Raw genomic sequence first — 26,128 nt, forward strand, 5'->3', positions numbered from 1 at the left:
AGCCTGCAATTCCTCATGTTAAAGTGGCTGTTAAGGGGTGGGATAACTCACAGAGAATGCAATTAGCAAGTGCCAGTACAGATTATGTACTCAATATGTGTTAACAAGTATTACCTGGGCCCATGGTCCCCAAGAATCCTAATCCACTTTGCCAGAGAAGTACCACACTCATTCTGAAACCATGGGTAATGAGTCAAATCCATTTCACCTGCCTTCACTAATCGAGTTTTTTTTTTTTTTTTTTTTTTTTGCTTTTTAGGGCCACACCTGTGGCACATGGAGGTTCTCAGGCTAGGGGTCGAATTGGAGCTACAGCTGCTGGCCTACACCACAGCCACAGCAGGATCTGAGCCATGTCTACAACCTACACCACAACTCATACCAACACCAGATCCTTAACCCACTGAGTGAGGCCAGGGAACCATGCAACCTCATGGTTCCTAGGCAGATTTCGTTTCTGCTGCACCACAATGGGAACTCAAGGTCGTTTTAAGACTTGCATCTCCTTCACGTAGCAGAAGCCTACCTGAACAAGATGTTTGACAGAGTTTTTTTTTCCAGGAGCTTGTAGTCGGCTATGTCTAGTTAAAGCTGAGCTGGTTAAGGCTGGATACGACCAAGTAGACATGCTCCTGACCTTCTGACATCAAGAGAGTGGGAAAACTCTACCCTCACTTGGTGCTAAGAGCCTCCATTTTTCAACATGTAGACACTGGCAGCTTAGCTACACTTATGAAGGACTACAATTACCACACCTTTGGCCAACTGCCTTTCCCCTACATTCCCCAGGCCACGCCTCTTCTTTATCCCAGGCCCCTTGCTTTGGGGAAGATGGATCTGAGGTTAGCTCTCCCCCTCCTCCCTTGGCTACCTTGGAATTAAACCCCGTTTTTGCAAACCTCTGCATCTCAGCGTTTGGCTTGCAGCGTGGGGCAAAAGAACCTTGTCCGGTAATAATACCCATTACTCAGCTCACATATTTAATCAGAGGAGTTTGGCAACTGCAGGACTGTCTTCCATCCAGGATCTCCCCTGGGAGTGGTGCCCTGCTAGAGCAGTGAGGAGGCAGCAGTATCGTTTTACGTTTTCGTCCTCTTCGCTGAGGGCAGATTGTCTTTCCCGCTGTACTCTGGTCCATGGCTCTCTGCCCGTGGTACATCAGGGCAGTGTCTGTCTTGCTTTCTGTCAGGCTTCCAGTGCTTTCTTCATACACTGTGTCCTATCCAAACAGAGGGCTTCACCAGGGCTGTCGGTTTGGCCTGGGCCCTTTGATGAGTGGGACCTGAGGAAGCGGACGGTCTTAGGATTCGGAGCTGTGCATGGTGTCCAGGATGACTCCTTAGCGCCAAGGCCAGTGTGGAGCTCAGAAAGTCTAACAGGCCACCTCGGCCCGGCACAGCGTGGGTTTAGGGGTTTGCTCCTGGGCCCTTCTGACTACCTGGTGGTGGCCGCGGGCGCTCCCGGAGGCCGCGGCGTAGCTCCTGAGTGAAGGTGTCTTTGAAGCGCGCAGCGCGGCGACCCAGGGAACCCGCGGGCCCAGCCGCGAGGGCGCGAATGCGTCGGGCCGCGTCCTGGCCACGCAGCTGGGCCTGCAGCAGTGCGAAGGCGGTGAGCTGCGCCGCACGCCGGATAGGCCGCGATTCGGAGAGACGCTCCACCAGCTGAGGGCTGTGCAGCAGGGCCGCCAGCAGCCGCCGTAGAACCATCCTCGGAGCGACTCGGAACCCGGAACACGCCGCTCTTGCTTCTGATCGGCGACGTCAGACAAGGAACCACGTTTGCGTCGGCGCCGCGGAATGACGACACTGCCGCGCTGGGATTGGGTCGCGGGACCTTCACTTTCGGCAGCCGCCTTTAGTGCGTTTCCGGTTCCGCCACCGCCGCGGTGGCCGAATTATTCTTGGGGTGGAAGCGTCGTCGGCTAGGACTCTGCACTATGTCGGGTGGCCTGCTGAAGGCGCTGCGCAGCGACTCCTACGTCGAACTGAGCCAGTACCGGGACCAGCACTTCCGGGTGAGTGAAGCTGGGCCGCGAGAAGGGGAGGTCCCGGGCCAGAATGCTGAGAATTGGCTTGCTTTTGTCTCTTTGTGTCGTCTCCCATTCTCGCTAAGCCGGGCCTCGGTGCCTACTGGGGAGTGGATGCTGAAAGGGCGTTTGGTTATCACCAAATCCCTTTCTCTCCTAGGAGGGGAATTTGAAACTCCCTTTTACATCCCCTGGTAGCTGCTCCCTGTTCCCCGGCCGATGCAGATGGGCGGCTGTAGTAGCGGTAGCTCACATTTTCACAAACTGTGACTTTGCGATGAGGGGAAGGGGTATTCTTTTGATATGTGGAGCGTGTGAAGGCACCTTCTTGACTGAGATACCGGGGCTTTTAATTATTTACCTTAAATTAGATCAGCCTAACTGTGCTTTGGTGTTTCGCATCCATTCCCTTGGGCAGTAAAACGGCCTCACAGAGTTGTACCTGGTGGGTGGGAGACAGAGTTGAGCCTTGCCTCCACCTTTAGGGAGCCCTCCGAGTGGACCATCATGTTAGGTGTCTGATTGTCAAGATTAGAGAACTGCTGAGGGAAATTTTCGGTTGGCCCACATCATAGCAGATTCTGTGGGAAGGGGGAGGCTGCGGGTTTTTAAGGTGAGGTCTTCAGTATCAAAAAAGGTGGGGGTGGGGTGAAGGCGCCACTTATTAACTGTTGGTTATTTGAAAAGTTTATATTGTACTGTTGCTGAAGCCTTTTGCTAAACTCTGGAGGGAGAGGGAAGAGTTTCCACACCCTAAGAGTTCATAATCCTCTAGGGTTTATAGGATTGTAAATGGAAGGACGGTGGAAGTGTAGGGATTTACAGTGGAGGCAGGTAGTCTAGAGCAGAAATGATGAATGGAAAGAGAGGGGCTGTGAGAATTCAGAAAATTCTCCTGTGACTGGGAAAGGAGTGGGCACATAAAGAAGAGGGTAGGTGTGGAGAATGTTTAAAATGTGTTAGTAGGCTAGGGAAACAGGAAATTTGAGGCCAATATCATACCTTAAATAAGTACTTACACTACAGCTATCTTAATTTAAATAAGTACACTACAGTTGTCTTAATTGTAGGCTCTATGTTGGGATACTACTTATATGAAAAGAAAGGAATATGCCTCTTGATCATAATTTTAACAAGTCGGTAATATAAAGTAGTAATATAAATTATTTAATTCTCATTTCAAAGTCCTGAAAAAACCTATTTTTAACATAGAATGATTCCTGTCAACTTTTTAAGGAAATAGGGTATTGAAGACTGGGTTTGGATTCCAGCTACAACTACTGATGAGCTGTGTGACTTGGACAAGTTACTTAGCTCTTTCCTCATGCAGAATGAGAATAGTAAATTAGGACCTACCTCATTCAGCTCTGAGAAGTAAATGAGACTTCATACATGGCAATCTGACCTGTAGTCTCTTGATTCTCCCTAGAGGCAAACGTATTACCTGTCTCTTATGTATGGTAGCTGGGTACATTTATACTTCTAAGAAATATAACTCAGAGCATGTCCTTCACATTGTTCTGTGCCTCCCCCCCCCCACTTTGCTCCCTATCTTGGAGATGCTCTGTATCATTGCAGTAGAAATACATTTTTCTAGGGGTTGTATAGTTTTATACTTATTGATGTACCACAATCTTTCATCATTTTCCTTTTGACATGAGTTTAGATGGTTCCTGTTTTTGGTCTACCACTGAATGGGATCACCGAATGAGATTACTCTGAGTCTTGTGCTAAAAGCGTTCAGAGATGGATGCAAAATCTTTTTTTTTTTTTTTTTTTTTCTTTTTAGGGCCATACCTGCCGCATATGGAGGTTCCCAGGCTAGGCGTCGAGTTGGAGCTACAGGTGCTGGCCTACACCACAGGCCACAGCAACTCAGGACACAAGCCTTGTCTGCGACCTATACCTCTACTCACAGCAAAGCTGGATCCTTAACCTGCTGAGTGAGGCTAGGGATCGAACCCACAACCTCATGGTTACTAGTTGGATTGTTTCCACCACGCCACAACGGGAACTCTGCAAAATCTTATTTTCAGAGTAAAGGAAACTGGATTATCATTATATATGGAATAATAAGGGGAGCCTCTTGGGAAAGTGCTGTGGGGCAAAGAGTGTGGATCTACTTAGCTACTTTCCAAGCTAGAATATAGTTGATGTATAGTTGATGATTGAGCCCTAACCTGGATCAGAGGGGCCTGAGAGCAGGTCAGCTGGTAGACCTTCTATTTTTTTTTTTTTTTTTGTCTTTTTGCTATTTCTTTGGGCCGCTTCCGCGGCATATGGAGGTTCCCAGGCTAGGGGTCCAATCGGAGCTGTAGCCACCAGCCTACGCCAGAGCCACAGCAACGCAGGATCCGAGCCGCGTCTGCAACCTACACCATAGCTCACGGCAACGCCAAATCGTTAACCCACTGAGCAAGGGCAGGGACCGAACCCGCAACCTCATGGTTCCTAGTCGGATTCGTTAACCACTGCGCCACGACGGGAACTCCTAGACCTCCTATTTAATCAGCCTTTGTCCTCCCCATTGTGGAGGCTAGAAGAGAAGGTCTAAGGACAGCCATACTTACTGACTTTTGTGACGGTAGGTAAGATACTGTGTCTAGCCCATGCTAAGCCATTTTGTCCCCAAGGATTGTCAGACACAGGACAGGATTGTTACACACCTGTCCTTGGCTTCATCCTGTCTTCCAAATTAGGAAGCCTGTCAAGATAGTAAGATCTGTTGTTTTTGGTGATCACTACATTTTCTCCTAAATGCAAAAAATATATAAGAGCATGTAAATCATCCAGTCAGTTGTTGCTCTGAACATTCTCTATAGGAGTATATAGGGAATACCCTATCTCTAACCATTTATTTTTCACTAAAGAAAATAAAAAGGTCATTTCTAGTATATTGGTTCAAGGTCCTGAAATTAAACTTGGGCCATTAGAGAAGGATCCAGTGCTGAGAATATGGAGAATGCAGGCAAAAATCATACCACTTGTGTTGGAGAAGGAGGGCTGTATATAACCTTAAGCTGTGGCCCTCTACTAAAAGCAGTCTGGGCCTTGCAAAAGTTCTTCTTAGAATCTAACACCCTTGGCAAGGGATGATTGAGAGTTGGGATGATTAAGAAAAACTGATTTCCAAATCAGAATTAATGACAGTTTTCCCATACTTAGGAATTCTACTTAAGCACGGCTCTCCTTAGATTGTGTTACTTAGCTTTTTCTCCATTTGAATTTCTAGGGTGACAATGAAGAACAGGAGAAGTTACTGAAGAAAAGCTGTACATTGTATGTTGGAAATCTTTCCTTTTATACAACTGAAGAACAAATCTATGAACTCTTCAGCAAAAGTGGTGACATAAAGAAAATCATCATGGGCCTGGATAAAATGAAGAAAACAGCGTGTGGGTTTTGCTTTGTGGAGTATCCTTCCTGTGTGTCTATAGATGGCGGCCAGCAGTGGGCCCGAGTGTAGCAGTGTAGCGGGTTACATAAGTGAGAATATTCACTAATTAGCATCTGACACTTATCTCTACCTCTCCTTCCTTCATCTACTCTTACCTCCAGTGTATCTGTATTCTTATATTAGGAAAGCTGGTAACATTTATATTCTGTTCTGAAATCCATGCTTTGTTTGTAGTTGATTAAGTCTTTTTTTTGCTTTTTGCTTTCTAGGGCTGCACTTGTGGCTTTTGGAAGTTCTCAGGCTAGGGGTAGAATTGGAGATACAGCTGCTGGCCTATGCCACAGCCACAGCAATGCCAAATCAAGCTGTATCTGCAGCCTATACCATAGTTCACATGGCAACACCAGATCCTTTAATTCACTGAGTGAGGCCTGGGATCAAACCTCCATCCTCTTGGACACCCAGGTTTGTTACCACTGAGCCACAAGGGGAACTCCTGATGTTTTTGTTTTTTTTAATTAATATTTCCTTTTTGGGTCATTTTGTTTGAGAAATTTCCCAGACCTGATCTAACATGTCTTTTGAATTTTCTGTGCCTTGAATTGTTTGTTTGGTGTTTTGTTTTTGTCTGTTTTATCTTTTTAGGGCTACACCTGTAGCACATGGAAATATGGAAGTTCCTGAGCTGGGGTCAAATCAGAGCTGTAGCTGCCTGGCCTACGCCATAGCAGCACAGGATCCAAGCAGGTCTGTGACCTACTCCATAGCTCACATCAATGCCGGATCCTTAACCCACTGATCCGAACTGGTGTCCTCATGAATTCTAGTCAGGTTTGTTATCACTGAGCTGCAGGGAAATGGGAATCCTGGAAGAGGGACGTCGAGGTATAACAACCACAAGGCTCTTACATTTAGAAAGTGGGGGACCACGAGGCTAGTGTTCGCAGAACAAAGCAAAGGCACCTAGGCTTTAGCCCACATCTTTTTATTAAAGAAGGTGATGAAATTATTATTGATGGGATTAATGAATGTGACAAGATTAGTGGGCAGGGACAGCAATGGCTGAGGTTATCTAATTTGTAATATCAAAAGGGGATATCCTTAGGACATAATGTAGCTGTTTATAGAATAACATAGTTAATGCATAAGTCCTTCATCTTGTTTTTGAAAGAGACTCTACTTTAAAACTCTGAGTCCAGGAGTTCCTGTTGTGGCACAGTGGTTAACAAATCCGACTAGGAACCGTGAGGTTGTGGGTTCGATTCCTGGCCTTGCTCAGTGGGTTAATGATCCAGAGTTGCCGTGGTGTAGGTCACAGAAGCTGTGGCTCTGTAGGTTGCTGTGGCTCTGGTGTAGACCAGTGGCTACAGCTCAGATTAGACCCCTAGCCTGGGAACTCCATATGCCACTGTAGTGGCCCTAGAAAAGGCAAACAGACAAAAAAATAAAATAAAACTCTGAGGCCGTAGACACTTGCGTTCTGCAGAGTTCTGCTGTTCCATGGTCTCCAGCACTGAGCCACAATGGGGACTCCCTGAATTGTTTCTTTTGGTTGTATTTATGCTATAAATTTTCCTTAAATTTCTGGTGATCCCTGGGTTTCTGATCATAATTAGGGGAAAAAACTGACCCAGGTAGAGCTTCTCAAGTTGCTGCCTTGCCTTTAGGACATGCAGGTTTGTCTAATGCCAGAATGAAAATGGATTTGTATTTCGGCTTGTTAACATCAAAGATAATGCCCAGTTCCTCCAGATGGTTTATAACCGTATCACTTTATTATTTGCCTGGGATTAAATGCCTTCCTGCTAACAGGTTTTCTTCCCACATAGACCCCTTTAATTAGACCCTCTTTGCAGCCTTGTTTCTTATTCAACTTTGAATTAAGATTCTCTTGGGTTTGCTATCGTCTTCTTTAAGAATATTTTGTACTGTGATTTTGTTTCATCTATTAGCACTCTTCATCTTTGTTGAATCTCTAGTCTCCTGATGGCCCCTTCTACTCTTTGGGTATGTATTTCTTTTTTGTCATGTTAATGGGGGCCTTAAGGAAAGAAGAGAAAATGTGCTCCTGCTTATGCTATCAGATGCTTGAACTAGAAGCCCCACTTTTGAACCTACTCCCCACTTTGGATTTTGGTATCTGATTTCTGGGCTGTGCAAGCTTCTTCCACTCTCCCTTCAGACACAAGGGATGAGTGCCTAGGTCTTTCTTTCACATCTGGTAACTGTAAAATAGTTCACGGGGGACAAAAAGGCAAATAAAATCTTAGATAATAACCCATCTGTAAGAACTGGGATGTTTTGCATTTGCTTTGAAGGTCAAAGATCAGTAATCATGATGGCAAATAACCTGAAAGAAAGGGTACAATTCACTGCTAGGGTTTTTCTTTTCAGCTTGCCCTTTAGCATTCATTTCTTTCTACAAAAAAATTATTGAATGCCCACTGGGGGCTAGGTATTGTGTGGATGTTGGACACTAAATTTTAGCAAGTGTTTTCCTACCTGCTAAAGACAAGGGGGAAAAATCCAGATCAGCATTTCTTAAACCCAGTTAATTACTTACAGAGTTTTGTCTTGTTTTAATACCACCCCAAAGATTCAGTAGACCTGATGAAATAGATTTGGAACTACTAACCGGAGTAATCTTTGAATCTTTCCTTCTAATGAAATGCAGTGGCAATTCATATGCACCGTAATCTCTTTTTAAGGTTTTTTGTTTTTTTTTTTTGCTTCTCAGGACTGCACTTGCAGCACATGTAAGTTCCCAGGCCAGGGGTTGAATCAGAGCTGCAGCTGCTGGCCTAAGCCACAGCCGCATTAGATCTGAACCACATCTGCGACCTACACCACAGCTTATGGCAATGCCAGATTGCTGACCCACTGGGGCCAGGGATCGAACCCATGTCCTCATGGATTCTAGTCAGATTTGTTTCCCTTTTTTTTCTTTTTTTTAAGATTGTTCTTAATATATAGCTCCATATTTGGGTGCTATTTTCCCCTTAGATAACAGTTCATGATTTAAACCTGAACTAAACATTTTATATTTTGCAAACAAAAATATGGGGACAGTAGGGCCAAGATAATTAACAGAATTATCCAGAAAATGATTTTGTAGCTGTGTATAAGTGTAAGATTTGACTAAGTGCTTCTGGACCAAACTCAGACAGCCAGTGCAAGCCATATTATTGTTTTGAATTCCATCTGGTTGGATTAGTTTTTGTGCTGTTTCTTAACAACTCAGCTTCATTATGATGTTGCGTCCTCTGTTTACAAAAACATTTGGAGAAATGCTTATTTCCTTAATAATTACACTTAAGATACTATTCAAGAGCAGATGCTGAAAATGCCATGCGGTACATAAATGGAACTCGTCTGGATGACCGCATCATTCGCACAGACTGGGATGCAGGCTTTAAAGAGGGCAGGCAGTATGGCCGTGGACGATCTGGGGGCCAGGTATGTAGGAAGGTTCTCTGGGCTCAGCCTTTGCCTGGAATTCCAGTCCTAAATTGACAAGTGTTTTGTCAATTTTTATTTCCTCTTTTGAAAATAACTTTGTGCCTGTAACCTTTGGCTTGAAGTGAATCTGAAAACCACCCATTGGGATTGGTAAATTACTTTTAAAAACCATTGAATAGTATATTCCGTCTATCTCTAAAAGCATCCATTATTGGACTCCTGCTAGGAGTTAAATATTCTCCACCTGCAAGAGCATCTAAAACTAAAGCAAAATGTACTGAAATGACTTTCATATTTTTATTTTTATTTATTTATTTGCTTTTTAGGGCCACACTTGCGGCATATGGAAGTTCCCAGGCTAGGGTTCTAATTGGAGCCACAGCCACCAGCCTATGCCACAGCCACAGCCACAGCAGATCCGAGCCGTGTCTGTGATCTACACCACAGCTTACAGCAACGCTGGATCCTTAACCCACCGAGTGAGACCAGGGATCGAACCCGCAACCTCATGGTCCCTAGTTGGATTCGTTTCCGCTGCACCACGACGGGAACTCCATATTTTTAATTTTAAATAGTCTAAGTATTTGGAATTGTGCTATTTTTGAATGCTGAGTATAAGCTGATGTTTGGTTAAAAAGATGTCTTAAATAAATTTGCAGGGCAGTTAGTTTATATCAGTTGCCCAAAATTATGCTCTGCTTGAATTGTTCACATTACGACATCTGAAAAGGATTAGCTATTTGACATATTTGTGGGAGGCATGTTTTTTTGCACTAATGGTGTGTATACTGTAACATGTTCTTTCATGTAAGGTACGAGATGAGTATCGACAGGACTATGATGCTGGGAGAGGTGGCTATGGAAAATTGGCCCAAAACCAGTGAGTGGTGAAAGCCCCATCATGAAAAACTCACTCCTTTGGCCTGTTGAATCTGATGTGCATTACCGAAGGTCTGCAAACCTGCCTGTTTTTACCAAGCTTTAATCAATGTTTCTACTGAGCCGGAAGCCTCTTCATGGTTTTCCTCTTCAAATTATTAAAGGACAGAATCCAAAAGAATGCCTTTAATTCTATAGTGTTAGAATCCTGTGTCAGATTACCAGAATGATTTCTGTTACCAGGTCAAAAAAATTGTGTTCCTTAGCAGCATATTTGGTGTATAATGTTGATCCATCAGCCAAAAATAATACACTTCTTTTAGGAAGATTGGAAAAAGGATTTAAGTGTTTACCATGTTTGCATCTAACTAGGTTCATGGTCTTCTACCTTGAGACCTAGAATTACTATTTTAAAATTTTTAAGTTTGCCTGACATAAAGTTTATTAAAGTAGAGCTTTGCTAGCTATGTAATGTAGCTTTGCAGTTAAATTAGGAACTGGTATTTGACAACTGAATTTTTTTCCATTTGAATTCTAATCTCTAAAGGCAAACTTAAGGAGTTCTTTTGTAGTGCGGTGGGTTGAGGATCCATCATTGTCACATGTCACAACATTGCAGTGGCATGGGTTCAATCCCTGGCCCGGAAACGTCACATGCCTCAGGTGCAAGTTAAAAAAAAAAAGGCAAACTTAAAGAGTCAAGAGAACTTCCTAAATAGTGTAAAAATGATAAGCCGTAGTCCCAGGGGATACCACCTGCTTACATGCTTTATATATCTGGAAATCAGGTATAGGACTTGAAGGGTATTTACTAAACACATTTTTCAAAAGATGCAGTTTAGCTAAAGCTAAAAAAAAAAAAAAAAAAAAAAAAAAACCCAGGGTAAGTACTACAGGGAACTTCAAATACTCTAAGCGCAGGGAGGACACCTTCAGTAGGAAATAGGGTAAAATATCAGGAGACGAGTTAAAACATTACCTTGATGCGAAAGCTAATGGTGAGAACCATCCGTTTTTTTGTTTTTGTTTTTGTTTTTTGCTGTGTTCATTGCATGAGGAAGTCCCCTGGGCCAGGGATTGAACCCATGCCACATCAGTGACAATGCCAAGTTGATCTTTAACCTGCTGAGCCACCAGGGAACTCAGATTTTTTTTGTTTGTTTGTTTTTGTTGCCACCTGATCTTGGGTAGTGGTTTAAAAAAAAAATTTAAAAAATGCTTCCCTCAGGAAATATTTTGGCCAGTTCTCACACTGAAATCTGTTTTGTGTTTTCTGTGCTAAGTTTCAGAGTTCTTGATTGTGAGCTGATGGTCTTTATGCAGAAGACAGTCTAGAGGATTTAATTTGCATCTATAAGACAAAAGATAATTTCTCTAATATGTGAATTGCTACTCATTTATAAACTGCTAATCTAGTATAATTTCCTGACATAAGTGAAATTTTTTTCATCTAGCGGTAGTGTGTCTATTTTCCAGTAGTTTGTGAAATTGGGGCTCAGGTATCTCAGTGTGAACAGCTTTCATGTTACAGTAAGCGTGTATTTCCTCAAATTTAAACTACTTGAACTTTAAAAGATATCTATAAATTGGTTGTATTTAGGAGTTCCCATCATGGGTCAGTGGAAACGAATCTGACTGGCCTCCATGAGGATGCAGGTTCAATCCCTGGCCTTGCTTAGTGGGTTAAGGATCCAGCTTTGCCGTGAGCTGTGGTGTAGGTCACAGATGCGGCTCGGATCTGGTGTTGCTATGGCTGTGGGGTAGGCCAGCAGCTACAGCTCAGATTCAACCCTTAGCCTGGGAACCTCTAAAAAGACAAAAGACAAAAAAAAAAGTTTTTAGGAAACCACTTGCAAATAGCTAATGAGGACATACAGTTCATTTTTTAAATCTTTTTACACTGTCTGAATTAATGTATTTTATATTACTTTGCAGTAAAAGGTAACAGATTTCTGTAGGCCTTAAAACCAGAGAGACCGGTCTCTTTTTGAATTGTCTCCTGTAATAGATTTCAATAAAATTGGACCAACTTACCATTGTCTGTTTCCTCACCTATAAAGACACTGAACTGCTCTTATTCTGGTACATAAATGCAATTTGGGGGGGGAATCTGTGAATAATGTACAGAATTTGCATGTCCATTTTGATTTGACAGTTACCTAATACGGCAGCCACCAGCCATGTGTAGCTAACTAAATGTCCCTCACTGCAGAAAATGCTACAGGGCGGGCTGCTACAGCCTACACTGGTCACTGGTCACACGAGCCTTGTTGTGACTGAAATGTCACTGGGAAAAATTACTCAAATAGTACATGTTATCCAACACAAGAGAACACACATTTATAAAGGCATTTATTTTATTTTTCAAAAAAATATTTTTGCTAGAAGGTTTGAGTAATTTTACATGATCACAATCTTTAAATAAATTTTTCTGACCAAAAGGTACCATTTAAGTGGACAGCTTGTCTAGATCTGCTTTTGTTAACACCCAATACAGTGAGCACTTTTGATGGTATTCCCTAGGTCTTAATTATCTACAGGCCAGGAGGCAGAGCCAGCACATAACAAAGAGTATGTGCTTTATAACTGCTGATTAGTTCAGTTTCATAACATAATTAAGCAGAGCAGGTAGTATATCTAATTCACATTGTTACCACACTGGTGGTTGCCTGAAGGGTCCCAGTTATTCTAACCCAGGGAAGTAGTAAACCACAACTGCAGAGAAAAGGGGCAGCTCAACTTGGGCTAGTGCTGTGCTGGCTGTGTCCCAGTTAGATCTGTTATTTTGTTCCAACTATGAATTCAAGATGACCAGTGTTAATCATATTGAATGATAAGTAGCAAATAAAATGCAAAACCAAAAAAATGACCTGGGGATTACTGGCAGCAACTGCTGCTTTTCCCTTAAGAGAATTCTGGTTCTCTAACTCTTGAGAGAACATAACTAAAATTTGAACTAAATCTACATTCATTACTATAGACTTAACAAAAGGAAAAAAGCAACTACAGACTGCTAAGTTTGCTGATGGAGAGGACTGAGCAGCTTGTTGAAGGCACATCATAAGCAGCTTTTAGTTTGTACAAGGCCTGCCCTCAACCCCTAAAGCATAAGGTCTGCCTACCTTGTGGGCACCCTAACAATTCAGTGCCAAGCTAGTGACAGTAAAACAATGTCTCTTCTACCAACAGCCCAGACTATATTTCAAAAATGTCTGTTGCAAGGAAGCCAGTATTGCAAACATCAGGACAAAGGCCATTCTAATGTAGAACTTGGGCTAAATAGAGGTTTACACACCTCACAAGAGGAGGAAGGGGAAACAGCTATGTGCTCAGAAACCAAGTTTCGTGAAGAGAGAAACATTTTAAGCAGACAAAGTATTTGACATTTAGGCTAAAGCATGCTGAACAATGGCTCAAGGTACCCTATTAAGCCGGACATGAAAGAGACCCTGGACTTGGGACAGCTCTCTTTAGGCGCTCTCTATCTCACTACTGACAGCATGACCGTTTCTCTGACTGGATGAAATAGCAACTCAGGCTGTGGAGCATTAAGATTTTTGCCAGAACACAGTTCTGTCTCTTCTGTATGCCTGGTTCTGTCAGGAAGTGAGATATGCAGCTCTAAAGTATAAGACATTTTTAATCAATAGCCTAGTTACTAGTTACCCTCCCCACCCCCCAAAAAGTTAAGCAAATGTCTCACATACAGATTTGAAAAATCTGTTTGCATAATTATGCCTGAAATCTCAAGAAGACACCCAACCCATTTTGTCACCTTTCCCAATGCTGACAGAACCCCTCCCCGTAGCAGCACATAGTGCCTCTAAATCTCAATCTTTTTGATGACCTGAAGCACAGTAAGAAATACTGACCTGGTTTTATACTAAGGGATTTGCGTCTGGGACTAGGAAAGTGCTAGGGCTATTTTACAATGTAAACACTGGTGTTGGTGCTTGGAATGTCTGGGGACGGGAACCCTGCATGTAAACATGTTCTGACCCCACCCTCAACTGCTGGGAGTCAGCCTTACTTTATGGCCAAGTTCAACTGCACAGTTTAGCTTTTTATTTTCAACATCCCAAACCTAACTAGGCATAAATCCAAGTATCTTCTGCCCTTTACTCCTTTTCTGCCACGCCTCTGAGTTTCTTATATAGGCATTTGTTGTTTTTCCTACCCCGGTTCAGAGAGATAATTGGATAGTTTTACATGCATCTTTCCTAATTTCCTCTCATTTCTAATATCACAAAAGGCTAAATTAAAGATGCAAGAGCCCTTTCTTTAATCCTAACGCAGCTAAGGGTAAGGACAAGGCCACTTTTGCCTTTCCCCAGAGGGTGGAGTTCATGAAAGCAAAAAAAGGCTGGAATCTCAGGGTTGGTCAAGTAGAGGCCAGGTAAGAAGCCCTGTGTGTGGCTGAGATCACATAATAAGAGGGGAAAAAACTAACATTTGCTCTACTCCCACAGTATCAAGTCTTCTTATTACCTTTCCTGTTCTCTCCTCCCGACCCTCTTGCAAAAGACCTGAAGTCAGTCTTCGGTTTTGAATAAGGGAAGTGACAGCCTATAAATTACTCTTAGAAAGGCTGGATTTTCATTTGTTTGACCACTAGTTTGACAAATATTAATTTTTTAATGGGTCCAAATCAGAAAAATCCAGGAAATTCAGTGGTCCAGCAAAAGCTTTTATAAGATTAAAGCACTTACTGTAATTCTTCTTAAAATCAAGACTGAAATCTCTTATGTGTGAAGATAACTAGACCTCCAAGGTCACGGTCTTTTTTTCATACCTTATTCAACTCATCCCAAAGCAGGCACTGTGCTTACAACTGTGCCTCCAAAATAGAACATACCAGTCAGTTTGTGGCCACTTCCTTTTCACCCTTGAAAAGGAATGTGACTCACTTGAAGAGGGAAGTCAGTGAAAGGTGCTGCCGGTAAAAATTAAACAGGACTGGCTTTGTCAAAACCCCTCCTAGTTATCCTTTATGCCCAGGGAACATCTGCTATTCTTACAGTTATGCTGTATCAAAAACATCCTGCATTTTTAGGTTTTGGAATCAAAATTTAAACCTGTATTCAGTTCACCTAACTATTTCTCAAAAGCTGCACCGAATCTACTAGGCTTTTTTTTTTTTTTCTTTTTTTTTTTTTTATACTCTGCACTGCATGCTCTGTCTATATGCATGCATTTGGATAATAAATATTAAATATGGGGGGGCACACAGAATCCATAAAATTAAAAATGAAACCAAACTGAACATTAAAAAATAGTACATGGTAACTAGAGAAATGAATAAGGGCAAAAAATAAATTTGAGGTAACAACAGTGGTCCAACACCACTGATCTGAAATATCTGTAAAAATTCAAATAAGTGTTTGGAGATTCAAGTAACAAACCATCTGCTCCAATTTGGTCAGACTTCCCAGAGTCCCTGCTGAGTTTCAGTCCATGAGCCGGCACTCACACAGCTCCTTGTAAATCCTCTTCCGCACTCGGGGCATGTCTTCTTGGGAAAACTGGAAAGGCTGCTCTAAGGCGAGGCACTTGCAGTACTGCAAAGGTCCCAGAAACACTTAAGTGGCATGTGGAGTTATGTACCAGCCCAGTGTATTTTACTAGATGCAGACCTAACAGAATAGGATCTAAGGCAAAATGTTAAATTTTGTATAACATATTGTTTTAAAACGTTTAACTCCAAATTATAGTCAATTTTCCAGGCAAGTATATGGCTTGGGGTTCTCCCTCCCTCCCCACTCAATACTGTGAAAAACAAAATTGATGAAAGGGCTCCAGTTCTTCTCAAGATGCATCTTGCTGAGAATGCAGCTAGACCTAACATGGCCTTTAAGTGAGAACTGGAATTTGTTTACAAACCCCAGACATTCATGAGTCACATGAGTTAGCCCATCTTCCAAGATCTCTGCAAATCTATAAATTCATGGATTATATATACTACAATTTCCTTCATAAATGTAATGTATAACATTTCCTTCATAAATGTAATGTATAACAACTTTTTCAATAGCCTTTTGAGACCTAAGGGGACCTTCAGCATGAGAAAACTGTTTGAGTGTGGCCCTTATTTAAAAATCTTGTTAGTTTTTACTCTGTGGTTAAAGATCATCTGCCAGTGGTTAGAAAAATACAGTTGGAGTTCCAACCATATTGTGGCTCAGCAGAAACGAATCTGACTAGCATCCACGAGGACACAGGTTCAATCCCTGGCCTCACTCAGTGGGTTAAGGATCCAGCATTGCCATGAGCTGTGGTGGAGGTCACAGATGCAGCTTGGATCCCACGTTGCTGTGGCTGTGGTGTGGTGGCTGCAGCTCCAATTGGACCCCTAGAGCTTGGGAACCTTCATGTGCCATGGGTACGGCCCTAAAACGACAAAAAAAAAAAAAAAAAAAAAAAAAAAAAGAGAGAAAAATATAGTTAGTTCTGCAATGCCAAGGATCTATGATAAGGACAAATTCAGGTCTGTCTCCAATGTGGCTTACCAATAACCTCTGATAGGACATGGATGATACTAATTATTCATCAATATGCAAATGCAGAAACTACTGCTTTCCAACAACAAAGGAAGGGACACAGGAAAAGTGCTCTCTCACCTGTACCTTGTACCGTGAATACACCTCACACCTCTCCTCTCTAAACCCAACAAATGTAATTTACACAATGTAAATACCAAAAAAAACAGTACTTCTTTACCTGGAGCACAAATACTCCACAGTCACTGTCGTTTTTCTGTTGTGGAATACACTAAGGGGAGAAACAAAATGATCATTAAAATAAAACCAAGTATTTCTCTTCAGATAAGAATAGCTGTTTTTATGGAAAAACAAGCAAGAGAAAGGAAATTTGTCTTTATCCAAAACACCTCGTGTGTACCTCTAGTATTTAAAGTGTTTGAGTTTGGAGTTCCTGTTGTGGCGCAGTGGTTAACGAATCCGACTAGGAACCATGAGGTTTTGGGTTCGATCCCTGCCTTTGCTCAGAGGGTTAAGGACCCAGCGTTGCCGTGACCTGTGGTATAGGTCGCAGACGCAGCTCGGATCCCATGTTGCTGTGGCTCTGGTGTAGGCCATCGGCTACAGCTCCAATTCGGCCCCTAGCCTGGGAACCTCCATATGCCACTGGAGCGGCCCTAGAAAAGGCAAAAAGAAAAAAAAAAAAAAGTTTGAGTTTATGGAGGCACCTGCCCACGGTAAAAGAGCTATCAATCAACCACCACTTACAGAAATTTTGCCTAAATGTGAGAAATGGAAAGTCAAAATCCTGTTTTAAAACTTCCGTTTGGATAATTAGTTCTGCTATCAAATTCGCTGACAATGGAATCAAAATGGAATTGTGGATCAGAGTATGCATGCCTGCACTCTGAATTCTGAGTAACAATCCTGCTTGTCAGTCTTCACTTTTCATCTCATTTCACAACTTTGTCCTATTCTTTTAAAGAAATCGTAAAGGTAAGCATTATTTTCCAAAGGACTAGTTATTTTTCCTAAAGTGTTAGAATATGAAAAATCCTGATTTAACTGAGGAGACTACCTGGATATACTAGTTGGGTAAATTCAGAAAATTCACAAGTTCAATTCTGGTTTGAACTAATATACTAGGGTATTTAAAACATAAAACATAAGTTTAGGAGTTCCCCCTGTGGCACAGTGGGTTAAGAATCCGACTGTAGCAGATCAGGTCACTGTGGAGAAACTAGCTGGTTCCCCAGCCCAGCACAGCAGGTTAAGGATCTGGCGTTGCTGCAGTTGTGGCATAGGTTGCAGCTGTAGTTTGGATTTGATCCCTGGCCCATGAACTTCCATATGGCACAAGTGCAGCCATAAAGAAAACAAACCAACCCATAAACTGAAAAGTTAGCATATAGTTCAAGGATGAACAAATAAGGGAACCTCCAAAAGCTGTGGGTGTGGCCCTAAAAAGCAAAAAATTAAAATTAAAAAACTAAAAAAAAAAAAAAAAAAGGATGAACAAACAAACCTTGTCTCTTTAGATTTGGGTTATAGGTTGATTTCAAGACTATGCCTCTTTAACATTCTGTCAATGATCCAGATAGACCTGAGTTCAAGAATCTGACTCTGTAAAGAGTTTCGAGAGCCTTTGGGGAAGGTCACACCTAGGCTTCAGTTTTCTCATCTATAATAAAAACGTTTCTTATTCCTAAGTGACCTGCTTGCCTCACAGAATGTAAGAATCAACTGAGATCATACATATAAAACACTCGGAAAACAAAGCAATGCCAATAAAATTTAAGATACTGGTATTTATGTCAGAGTTGAGAGGCTAGGCCTGCTCACTCTGCCCCACACACAGCTTTAACGTCTATGGCCAAACATAGTGCTGCTTCTAGACTGTGCTGACTGAAGCACTCAGGCCACCTGCTCATTCCCCAGATGCCTGGAAAGTAGCCCAGTGTACTTGCTCCCTTAGTGAATCCAAACAGTCATTTCAGTATTTCTCCGGGTCTATATGAATCATCTGGAAATAAGAGCCATGAGGCAAGACGCAGGTGCCACCAAAAAATTTTTTTTGTAAAAGAGCAACCATATCATTAGCAGCTGCCCCCAGGATGAAATGACTGAATTTATTTTTCCCAGCAAGCAGTGAGAAACCTGGCAGCCAGATGATGAATACTAAACTGAGGTTTATTCTGAGTTGCCTCCCTGCGGCCTCCAGGCTCTCTGTTGGTATTTTCACAACTGGTCTTCAAATGCTTTAAAGACACCCAGCCCTCAGATAATTCCATCCCCTTGACATGCCTGGGTTTTCATTTTTATCACTTACTTACCTTTGTAACAGCAGTCTGCCAACCCTGAAGAAATTCAGGTCTATTTTTTTCTCTGGCTTCAGTCAGCAAATACTTTCTTATATTCTGGTTAAAAAGAAACCACAACACAGATGCTGTGTTCCATCAGTTGGTGAAAAATGGAACCTGCCCACAGCAGACAGAAGCAAAGGAGGAGGCTGTGGCCCCACTATTGGGCAGAGTATGCATTAAAAAGCTTTAAGTTGGACCTTAATTTCAGACCTTCTTCAGTTTATTGTGTGAAAGACTCAGGTATGCAGTTATACTGTGGACACTGGTATAAGCTTTAATTAGAACTTTTTATGAGATGATCAGCCTTTTCTAGCAAAGTTAACTTGCTGAATTTGAAGCTTAAACACTGGCAAGATAAAAAGAAAGTCCTAATTACTGCCAATGTTCAACAGAGGGGAAGGAACCCATGGTAGAAATCATTAATAACTGAAACTAAATTTAAACATTCCAGCCTTAGATACACTCCATATTTTTGAGGGCTGCAGGTAAAAACGTTATTCAGTTTCTAGAAAGTTAAACTCGTTCTGAATACTAAATACAGCCAAGTCCATCACTGAAATCTCTACCAAGATGAAGCCCACTGCAGTTTCAAATTCTCCCCTACGGCCTCCACCTCTCCCTGCCTAACTTTCTGAAGGTTTACATGAATTAAATTAACCCTCCTGAATTAAATTAATCCTCCTAAAAGTATGTATGTACATGTATCTATACACATGTATGTTTGTACATACATGCATATGTATATGCATGTCTGCAGATACCGTATCATTCTGCAACTTGCTTTTTCACACTCATTATGTCTTGGAGATCTTTCCATGTTAGGACATGGAGATCTACTATATTCTTTTCAACTGCTACTGTCAGTTTCATAGTGTTAATATACTACAGTGTATGTATTTTGCTATTCTGTTGGTAGAGCCAAATTTAGCTGGTTTTGATTTTTCACAATGTGCAATGAACATGCTGGTGTGTGCCCCATTCTTATGTACATATAAAAGCATTTTTATGGAGTATAAATCAAGAAATAGAACTAGCATGTAATAAGATATGCATCTTTTTAATTTATAAGGCATTGAGATCTGATAAGAATTGTAATTTGCTCCCCAGTGGCTGTATCAATTTATAAACACCACGAGAAAATATGAGAATGCTTGTTTCCTCACACACACTTTAAGACGATCGAACTTTTCCTAGTAGGCGAAAAATGGAACCCTGAGGTAATTTAACTTGCATCTGCCATATTTCTAGTGAGACTGAGCATCTCTCCATGTGTTTAACGGTTATTTGCATTTTTCCTAAAATTTACTTATTTTATCCTTTATCCATTTCTATAAGAGCCCTCTTTTTCTTACCCATTTGTATGAGTTCCTTTTATATTCTGGATAGTGACTATCTATCACATATGTCACATTTTCTCCAAATTTATCCCTTTTAATTTTAGGATATACAGAAGTTTGAATTTATGATAAGGTCAAATTTATCAATCTGTTCCTTTATGTCTTGCTTTTTTTGGTTTTGTGTAGGAAAGCCCTCTCTACTCTTAGAACATCATCTATATTTCAGTCTTTCACAGTTTTGTATTTTATATTTAGGTCATCATACCATCTGGAATTTGTTCTTATAAATAGTATGAAATAGGATCTACATTTTACTTTTGTGAACTGACAGCTAATTTTCCCAATGGCATATATTAAATAACCTGTCCTTCCCAACTTTATCATACATTAAGTTCCCACATGTACATGAGTTATTTCCATATTCTCTATGCTGCTCCTCCAATCTACCTGTCTATTCCTATGCCAATATATTAAAAGTTTTAATGATTAAAACTTTGTGATGCGGTTTGACATTTAGTAGACCAAGTATTTCCTTCAGTTGTATTACACTTCAAAACTATTTCAGCTGTTTTTTCATGCACATGAATTCTGTAATATGAATTCTAGAATGAGCTTATTAGGTTTCATTCAAAATCCTGCTGGGAAAATGATTAGGACAGAACTTGGATTACATTAGTTTGGGGAGAATTAATCTCCTTCCAATACTGAGTGTGCCTATCTTTCCATCTATTCAGATTTCCTTTGACTCTTTTAGTGTTCTCATCTCGGAGAATGTCCCCATTTTTTATAAAGGTATATTCCTGGGTAAGTCAGGTCTTTGTTGCTTTTGAAAATGGAATCCTTCTGTTTTCATTTACATTTTCTAACTTGATCTTGCAAGGGTGGGAAAAATCAGGAAACATACTGATTCTTCTTGCTTTGCATCCCACCATCTTGTTGAATTCTTATTAGTTGAACTCTAATATTTTGCAAGCTGATTCTCTTGAATGTAATTCATTATACAGAAGTTATTTTGAAGATACAAGCCAATTTTAGCTCTCAGAGAAACCAAGGAAAATGATTTCTATCCACATTCAAAATATAGTTTTAAGAGAAAGACAGAAAAAAAATAATCTGATAAAATCCAAACTGGGGGAGTTCCCTTTGTAGGCTCTGTGGTTAACGAACCAGACTAGAATCCATGAGGGCTCAGGTTCAATCCCAGGCCTTGCTCAGTGGGTTAAGGATCCGGCACTGCCATGAGTGGTGGTGTAGGTTGCAGACGCGGCTTGGATCCCGCACTGCTGTGGCTATGGTGTAGGCCAGCGGGTACAACTCCAATTAAACCCCTAGCCTGGAACCTCAAAATATGCCACGGAATGGCCTTAAAAAGACAGAAAAAAAAAAAAAATTTCAAACAAGGCATGTATTTCAGAGAAAGAGCTAGATCGTGGACAGCTACCTCTTCCCACCTGGAGATTCCTCTTGTAGTCCTTTTTTTCTGCGAACATTTAACATGACTTGACAGAAACTTATCATCTACAGTACGACTTCTGCTGTTCTTTTCTACGGCTGAGATACCACTTGGTCAATCACAAGATAAATGGGAAAAAAAAAAAAAAGGCAGTATATTAACTTACCTCTACACAAAACTTAAAATGAATGCCTTGGGAATCATAAAATGAAATAATTCGATTAGAGAGTGTCACAGTAATGAGAGACCAGTGGACTTCCAGGTGAATAGGAATCAACAGAAGACTCTTTTTAAACAAATCCACCTGATCGAGACAAGAAAGAGAAATGTAGCCATCACCATGGGCTTTTCAATCCAACACAAACAAATAGCAGTTTCCATTTACTGACCTTTGACCTGCCTAAGGTCATAAAACTATAAAGTGGTGAGGCCAGAATTTGAACAGAAGTCTTAGCCTAAGGCCTGTATTTGTAACTAGTAAGCTATAACACACAACCATAAGAAAACTGAAGATAGAGCAGGTTAATCTTTTAACCTGCTAAACCTGTACTTACTAACTACCTAATATGATTTAGCCCCTTATTTTTAAGCTTAACTAATTTTCTTATGTACATGTTTGACCTAGAATCAATTCTTATTTAGGATGGAATCATCGTATTAAAAAACAACATAGTCTTCTATCTTTCTACAGTCTCAGTGTTATAGTTAAAATCACAGGCTGTGAAGTAAGTCTGGTCAAGTTCAAACTGTGGCTCTGTCACTTACTGGCCAGATGACTTTGGCCATTTTCATGGCTTCTTTGCACCTTGACTTCCTCAATTACAAAATACAGAAAACAATAGTACTCACGTTATCAAGGTGTGGAGAGTGACAGTACATGTAAAATGCACAAAAGTGCATATAATGTGTTTGGCACATTATATGTAGCCAATAAATCTTAGCTTTTATCATTATTACTACCTCAGATCTCTCAGATGTCAAAATTGAGAAAAATATTCTTAATGATTCTTTATATATCCTTTATTACCTTAACTAATCCTTCGGATCCTAATACATGTCCTTCATCATCTAGGAATATTCACTATTCCACTCAAAATCCCAAATGGACGATATAGTAGTAGGTACTCAATAAATATCTGTAAAAGACTGAATGGGGAATTCCCATGCTGGCACAGAGGTAATAAACCCGACTAGTATCCAAGAGGATACGGGCTGATCCCTGGCCTTGCTCAGTGGGTTAAGGATCCAGCTTTGTCATGAGCTGTGGTGTAGGTTGCAGGCACAGCTTGAATCCTGCATTGTGTAGGAAGGCAGCTACAACTCCAATTCGACCCCTGGCCTGGGAACTTCCATATGCTGTAGGTGCAGCCCTAAAAAGACAAAAAACAAACAAACAAAAAAACCCAGAGTGAATTTTTTTTTTCAGGGTTTTGGGGGAGACTATTTTAGTTATTTCTTGGATTAAAACAATTACAAGACTATTTTAAACTAGATTCTTAGAAACTATTTCTCAAGACTTCCTTGCTTTCTGATATTCAGATAATGTCCTGTTTAGATGAATCTTCTACTAGTCTAGATATCTTTGAACAAGAACTTCTTTAGTTAGTTTTTTAGTTTCTGCATCCATAAAACTGGGAGGTGAGGTGAAAAGAGGGACATTTTTTTTTGGGGGGGGGTTGCACCCATGGCAGGTGGAAGTTCCCAGGCCAGGGATTGAACCTGCACCACAGCAGTGACAATGCTAGATCCTTAACACACTGTGCTACAAGGGAACTTCAAGAACATATTAAATAGGATAACTGGTCCTTTCCAGTTAAAAAATTCAGAGTATAGGAGTTCCTGTCATGGCTCAGTGGAAACAAATCTGACTAGCATTCTTGCAGATGCAGGTTCAAGCCCTGGCCTTGCTCAGTGGGTTAAGGAACTGGAGCTGCTATGTGCTATAGTGTAGGTTGCAGATGCAGCTCAGATCTGGCATTGCTGTGGCTGTGGTGTAGGTCAGCAGCTGCAGCTCCAATTGGACCCCTAGCCTGGGAACATCCATATGCCACAGGTTTGGCCCTAAAAAGACGAAAAAATTCTGCAAATCTAAAACAAGGAGTCATATATTATTTTTCTTTTTGGAGCTGCACCTGTGGCATATGGAAGTTCCCAGGTGAAAGGTCAAATCCGAGCTACAGTGGCTGGCCACAGCCATGCCAGATCCAAGCCATGTCTGCGACCTACACCACAGCACACAGCAACACCAGATCCTTGACCCAATGAGCAAAGCCAGGGATCAAACCCACATCCTCATGGATGCTAGTCGGATTCCCTTTGGCTGTGCCATGACAGGAACTCCCAGGAATCACATTTAAAATACAGTTTAGGGTTCCTGTCGTGGCGCAGGGGAAATGAATACGACTAGGAACCGTGAGGTTTCAGGTTCTACCCCTGGCCTTGCTCAGTGGATCAAGGATCCGGCATTGCCCTGAACTGTGGTATAGGTCCCAGATAAGGCCCGGATCCTATGTTGCTGTGGCTGTGGCATAGGCCAGCAGCTGTAGCTCAGATTAGACTCATAGCCTGGGAACCTCCATGTGCCGCAGGTGTGGCCTTAAAAAGACAAAAGACAAAAATAAATAAAACACAGTTTAAATAAACTAAATTTACATCTTTCTCAAAAAGAAACTTTTTTTCTTAATTATATAGTAGTGTGTATATGTCACTCCCAACCCCCTAACTTATCCCTTCTGCCCCACATTTCCCCTTTGGTAACCATGAATTTCATTTAAAAATCTTTGAGTCTGTTTCTGATTTATGAGCTCTTTGAATCTAAAACTTTTTGTTAGATTCCATTTTCTAGTGATCTCATATGATAATTGTTTTTCTATTACCTACTTCACTTAGTATGATAATTTCTAGATCCACCCATGTTGCTGCAAATGGTATTATTTATTAATTCTTTTTATAGCTGAGTAATATTCCATTGTATTTATTTACCACATCTTCTTTAATCTACTATTGATGGACATTTAGGTTGCTTCCATGCCTTGGCTTTATAAATGGTACTGCAATGAACACTGGAGTGCATATATCTTTTCAAATATGGTTTTCTCTGGATATATGCCCAGGAGTGGGATTGCTAGGTCATATGGTAGTTCTATATTTAATTTTTAAAGAAGTTCCATACTGTTCTCCATAGCAGCTGCACTAATTTGCATTCCCACCAACAGTGGAGGAGGGTTCCCATTTCTCCATACCATCTCCAGCATTTATTGTTAGTACATTTTTTTGATGATGGCCATTCCGACTGATGTGAGGTGATACCTCATTGTAGTTTTGATTTGCATTTCTCTAATAATTAGTCATGTTGAGCATCTTTTCATGTGCTTTTTGGCCCTCTGTAAGTCTTCTCTGGAGAAATGTCTATTTAGATCTTGTGCCCATTTTTTGATTGGGTTGCTTTTTAAATACTGAGGTGTATGAGTTGTTGGTCCAGATCTTTTTCTTTTTAATATATTTTCACACACACAACTTTACCATATGTATTAACATATATATAATTATACATATAAGTAAGAATGATGTGATCCCAATTATTTGTGATCCCCACCCTATAAAAGGATTATACAGAAATATTTACTGCCATGTGGCTTCACTGCCCCTCCCAGGGGAGGAAATGCAGTCATATGATTTGCTTTAACCAATGTGTTGTAAGAGAAGTGAATTTATGTCATAACTAAGCTGAAGCTTCAAGAGCCATCATGCAGCCCTGAGACTGACAGGTCTCAAGATTAGGCGCTGCTCCTTCAGTTTGGGTCCCATTAAAGGAATATAGGTAAAAAAATAGGATGACCTCCTTAGATGCAGGAAAAGCATTTAATACAACTCAACATCCGTTTATGATTAAAAGCTCTCAGGAAACCAAGAATATGAAAGAACTTCCTTAATATGATAAAGAACATCTACAAAAACCCTACAGCTGACATCGTAAGTAGTAGTGAATGTTTTCCTCCTAAGATTAAGAACAGGGCAGGAGTTCCCGTCGTGGCGCAGTGGTTAACGAATCCGACTAGGAACCATGAGGTTGTGGGTTCGATCCCTGCCCTTGCTCAGTGGGTTAACGATCCGGCATTGCCGTGAGCTGTGGTGTAGGTAGCAGACGCAGCTCGGATCCCGCGTTGCTGTGGCTCTGGTGTAGGCAGGTGGCTACAGCTCCGATTCAACCCCTAGCCTGGGAACCTCCATATGCCACAGGAGCGGCTCAAAGAAATAGCAAAAAGACAAAAAAAAAAAAAAAAAAGAACAGGGCAAAGGTGTCCTCTTCTCATTATTTTTATTCAACAACATACTAGAAGTCCTAGCCAGTGCAAAAATGGCGTACATTTTTAAAAGGAAGAAATAAAAGAATCACTACTTATAGACATGATTATCTATGAAAATCTCAAAGAATCTATAAAAAAGCTCCAAGAACCAGTGAGTCTGACAAGTCACAGGATACAAGGTCAATATATAGAAATCAATTGATTTCTATATACCAAGAGCATATAACATTTTAAAAATTCTGTTTATAGCAGTTTCAGAAATATGAAATACTTAAGAGACACATTTTTAAAAATACCTGCAAGACCTGTACACCAAGAATTATATAACATTGCTGAGAAAAATTAAAGACTGAAATAAATGGAAAATAAGGCATGTTCAAGGACTGGAAGATTTAATATTGTTAAGATGTCCATTCTAAGTGAGCATATAT

At 41.1% G+C, this 26,128-nt stretch overlaps 3 protein-coding genes across 11 annotated transcripts in view; 1 reads left to right on the plus strand and 2 right to left on the minus strand.

Moving 5' to 3' along the window:
- Positions 1–963: 963 nt before the first annotated feature.
- On the minus strand, positions 964–1,749 carry NCBP2AS2 (NCBP2 antisense 2 (head to head)). The gene has a single exon (XM_084990819.1). It carries the CDS (start codon positions 1,704–1,706, stop codon positions 1,407–1,409), a length of 300 nt encoding a protein of 99 aa, XP_084846945.1. The 5' UTR covers positions 1,707–1,749; the 3' UTR covers positions 964–1,406.
- A 147-nt stretch (positions 1,750–1,896) lies between these two features.
- NCBP2 (nuclear cap binding protein subunit 2) lies at positions 1,897–11,794 on the plus strand. Of its 2 annotated transcripts, XR_014824597.1 has the most exons (5): positions 1,897–2,014; positions 5,259–5,440; positions 8,741–8,879; positions 9,695–10,358; positions 10,836–11,794. XR_014824597.1 is itself a non-coding variant. In XM_003358764.6 (4 exons), exons 1-4 carry the CDS (start codon positions 1,937–1,939, stop codon positions 9,764–9,766), a joined length of 471 nt encoding a protein of 156 aa, XP_003358812.2. In that variant the 5' UTR covers positions 1,897–1,936; the 3' UTR covers positions 9,767–11,794. The 2 variants fall into 2 exon arrangements, 1 of the variants encoding a protein (XP_003358812.2); XM_003358764.6 differs by having other exon boundaries at positions 9,695–11,794.
- Positions 7,177–26,128, minus strand: part of SENP5 (SUMO specific peptidase 5) — an 81,123-nt gene continuing 62,171 nt past the window's right edge. For 3 of the 8 annotated variants that reach the window (XM_005670098.4, XM_005670099.4, XM_084990786.1), the window contains 4 exons: positions 21,557–21,694; positions 18,571–18,654; positions 16,479–16,529; positions 12,101–15,319 (listed from right to left, as the gene is read on the minus strand). In XM_005670098.4, coding sequence (XP_005670155.2) covers positions 15,209–15,319; positions 16,479–16,529; positions 18,571–18,654; positions 21,557–21,694 — 384 coding nt within the window. In that variant the 3' untranslated portion in view covers positions 12,101–15,208. Of the gene's footprint in view, positions 8,211–12,100; positions 15,320–16,478; positions 16,530–18,570; positions 18,655–21,556; positions 21,695–26,128 lie in introns of those variants that run through there. The other 5 variants (XR_014824581.1, XR_014824582.1, XM_084990787.1 and 2 more) reach the window with 3 other exon arrangements.

Source organism: Sus scrofa, chromosome 13 (genome assembly GCF_054392235.1).
Source record: "Sus scrofa isolate SSC_HxYL_T2T_F1_AM1 chromosome 13, Sscrofa_HxYL_maternal_Yorkshire_Landrace_v2.0, whole genome shotgun sequence".
NCBI classification, from domain to species: domain Eukaryota; kingdom Metazoa; phylum Chordata; class Mammalia; order Artiodactyla; family Suidae; genus Sus; species Sus scrofa.

Coding starts and splice junctions, on each gene's coding strand:
- NCBP2AS2 (XM_084990819.1), bottom strand. CDS start 1,706: ATGGTTCTACGGCGGCTGCTGGCGGCCCTGCTGCACAGCCCTCAGCTG.
- NCBP2 (XM_003358764.6), top strand. CDS start 1,937: ATGTCGGGTGGCCTGCTGAAGGCGCTGCGCAGCGACTCCTACGTCGAA. Junction 5,441..8,740: donor TGTGGGTTTTGCTTTGTGGA/GTATCCTTCCTG, acceptor ATTACACTTAAG/ATACTATTCAAGAGCAGATG. Junction 8,880..9,694: donor GTGGACGATCTGGGGGCCAG/GTATGTAGGAAG, acceptor CTTTCATGTAAG/GTACGAGATGAGTATCGACA.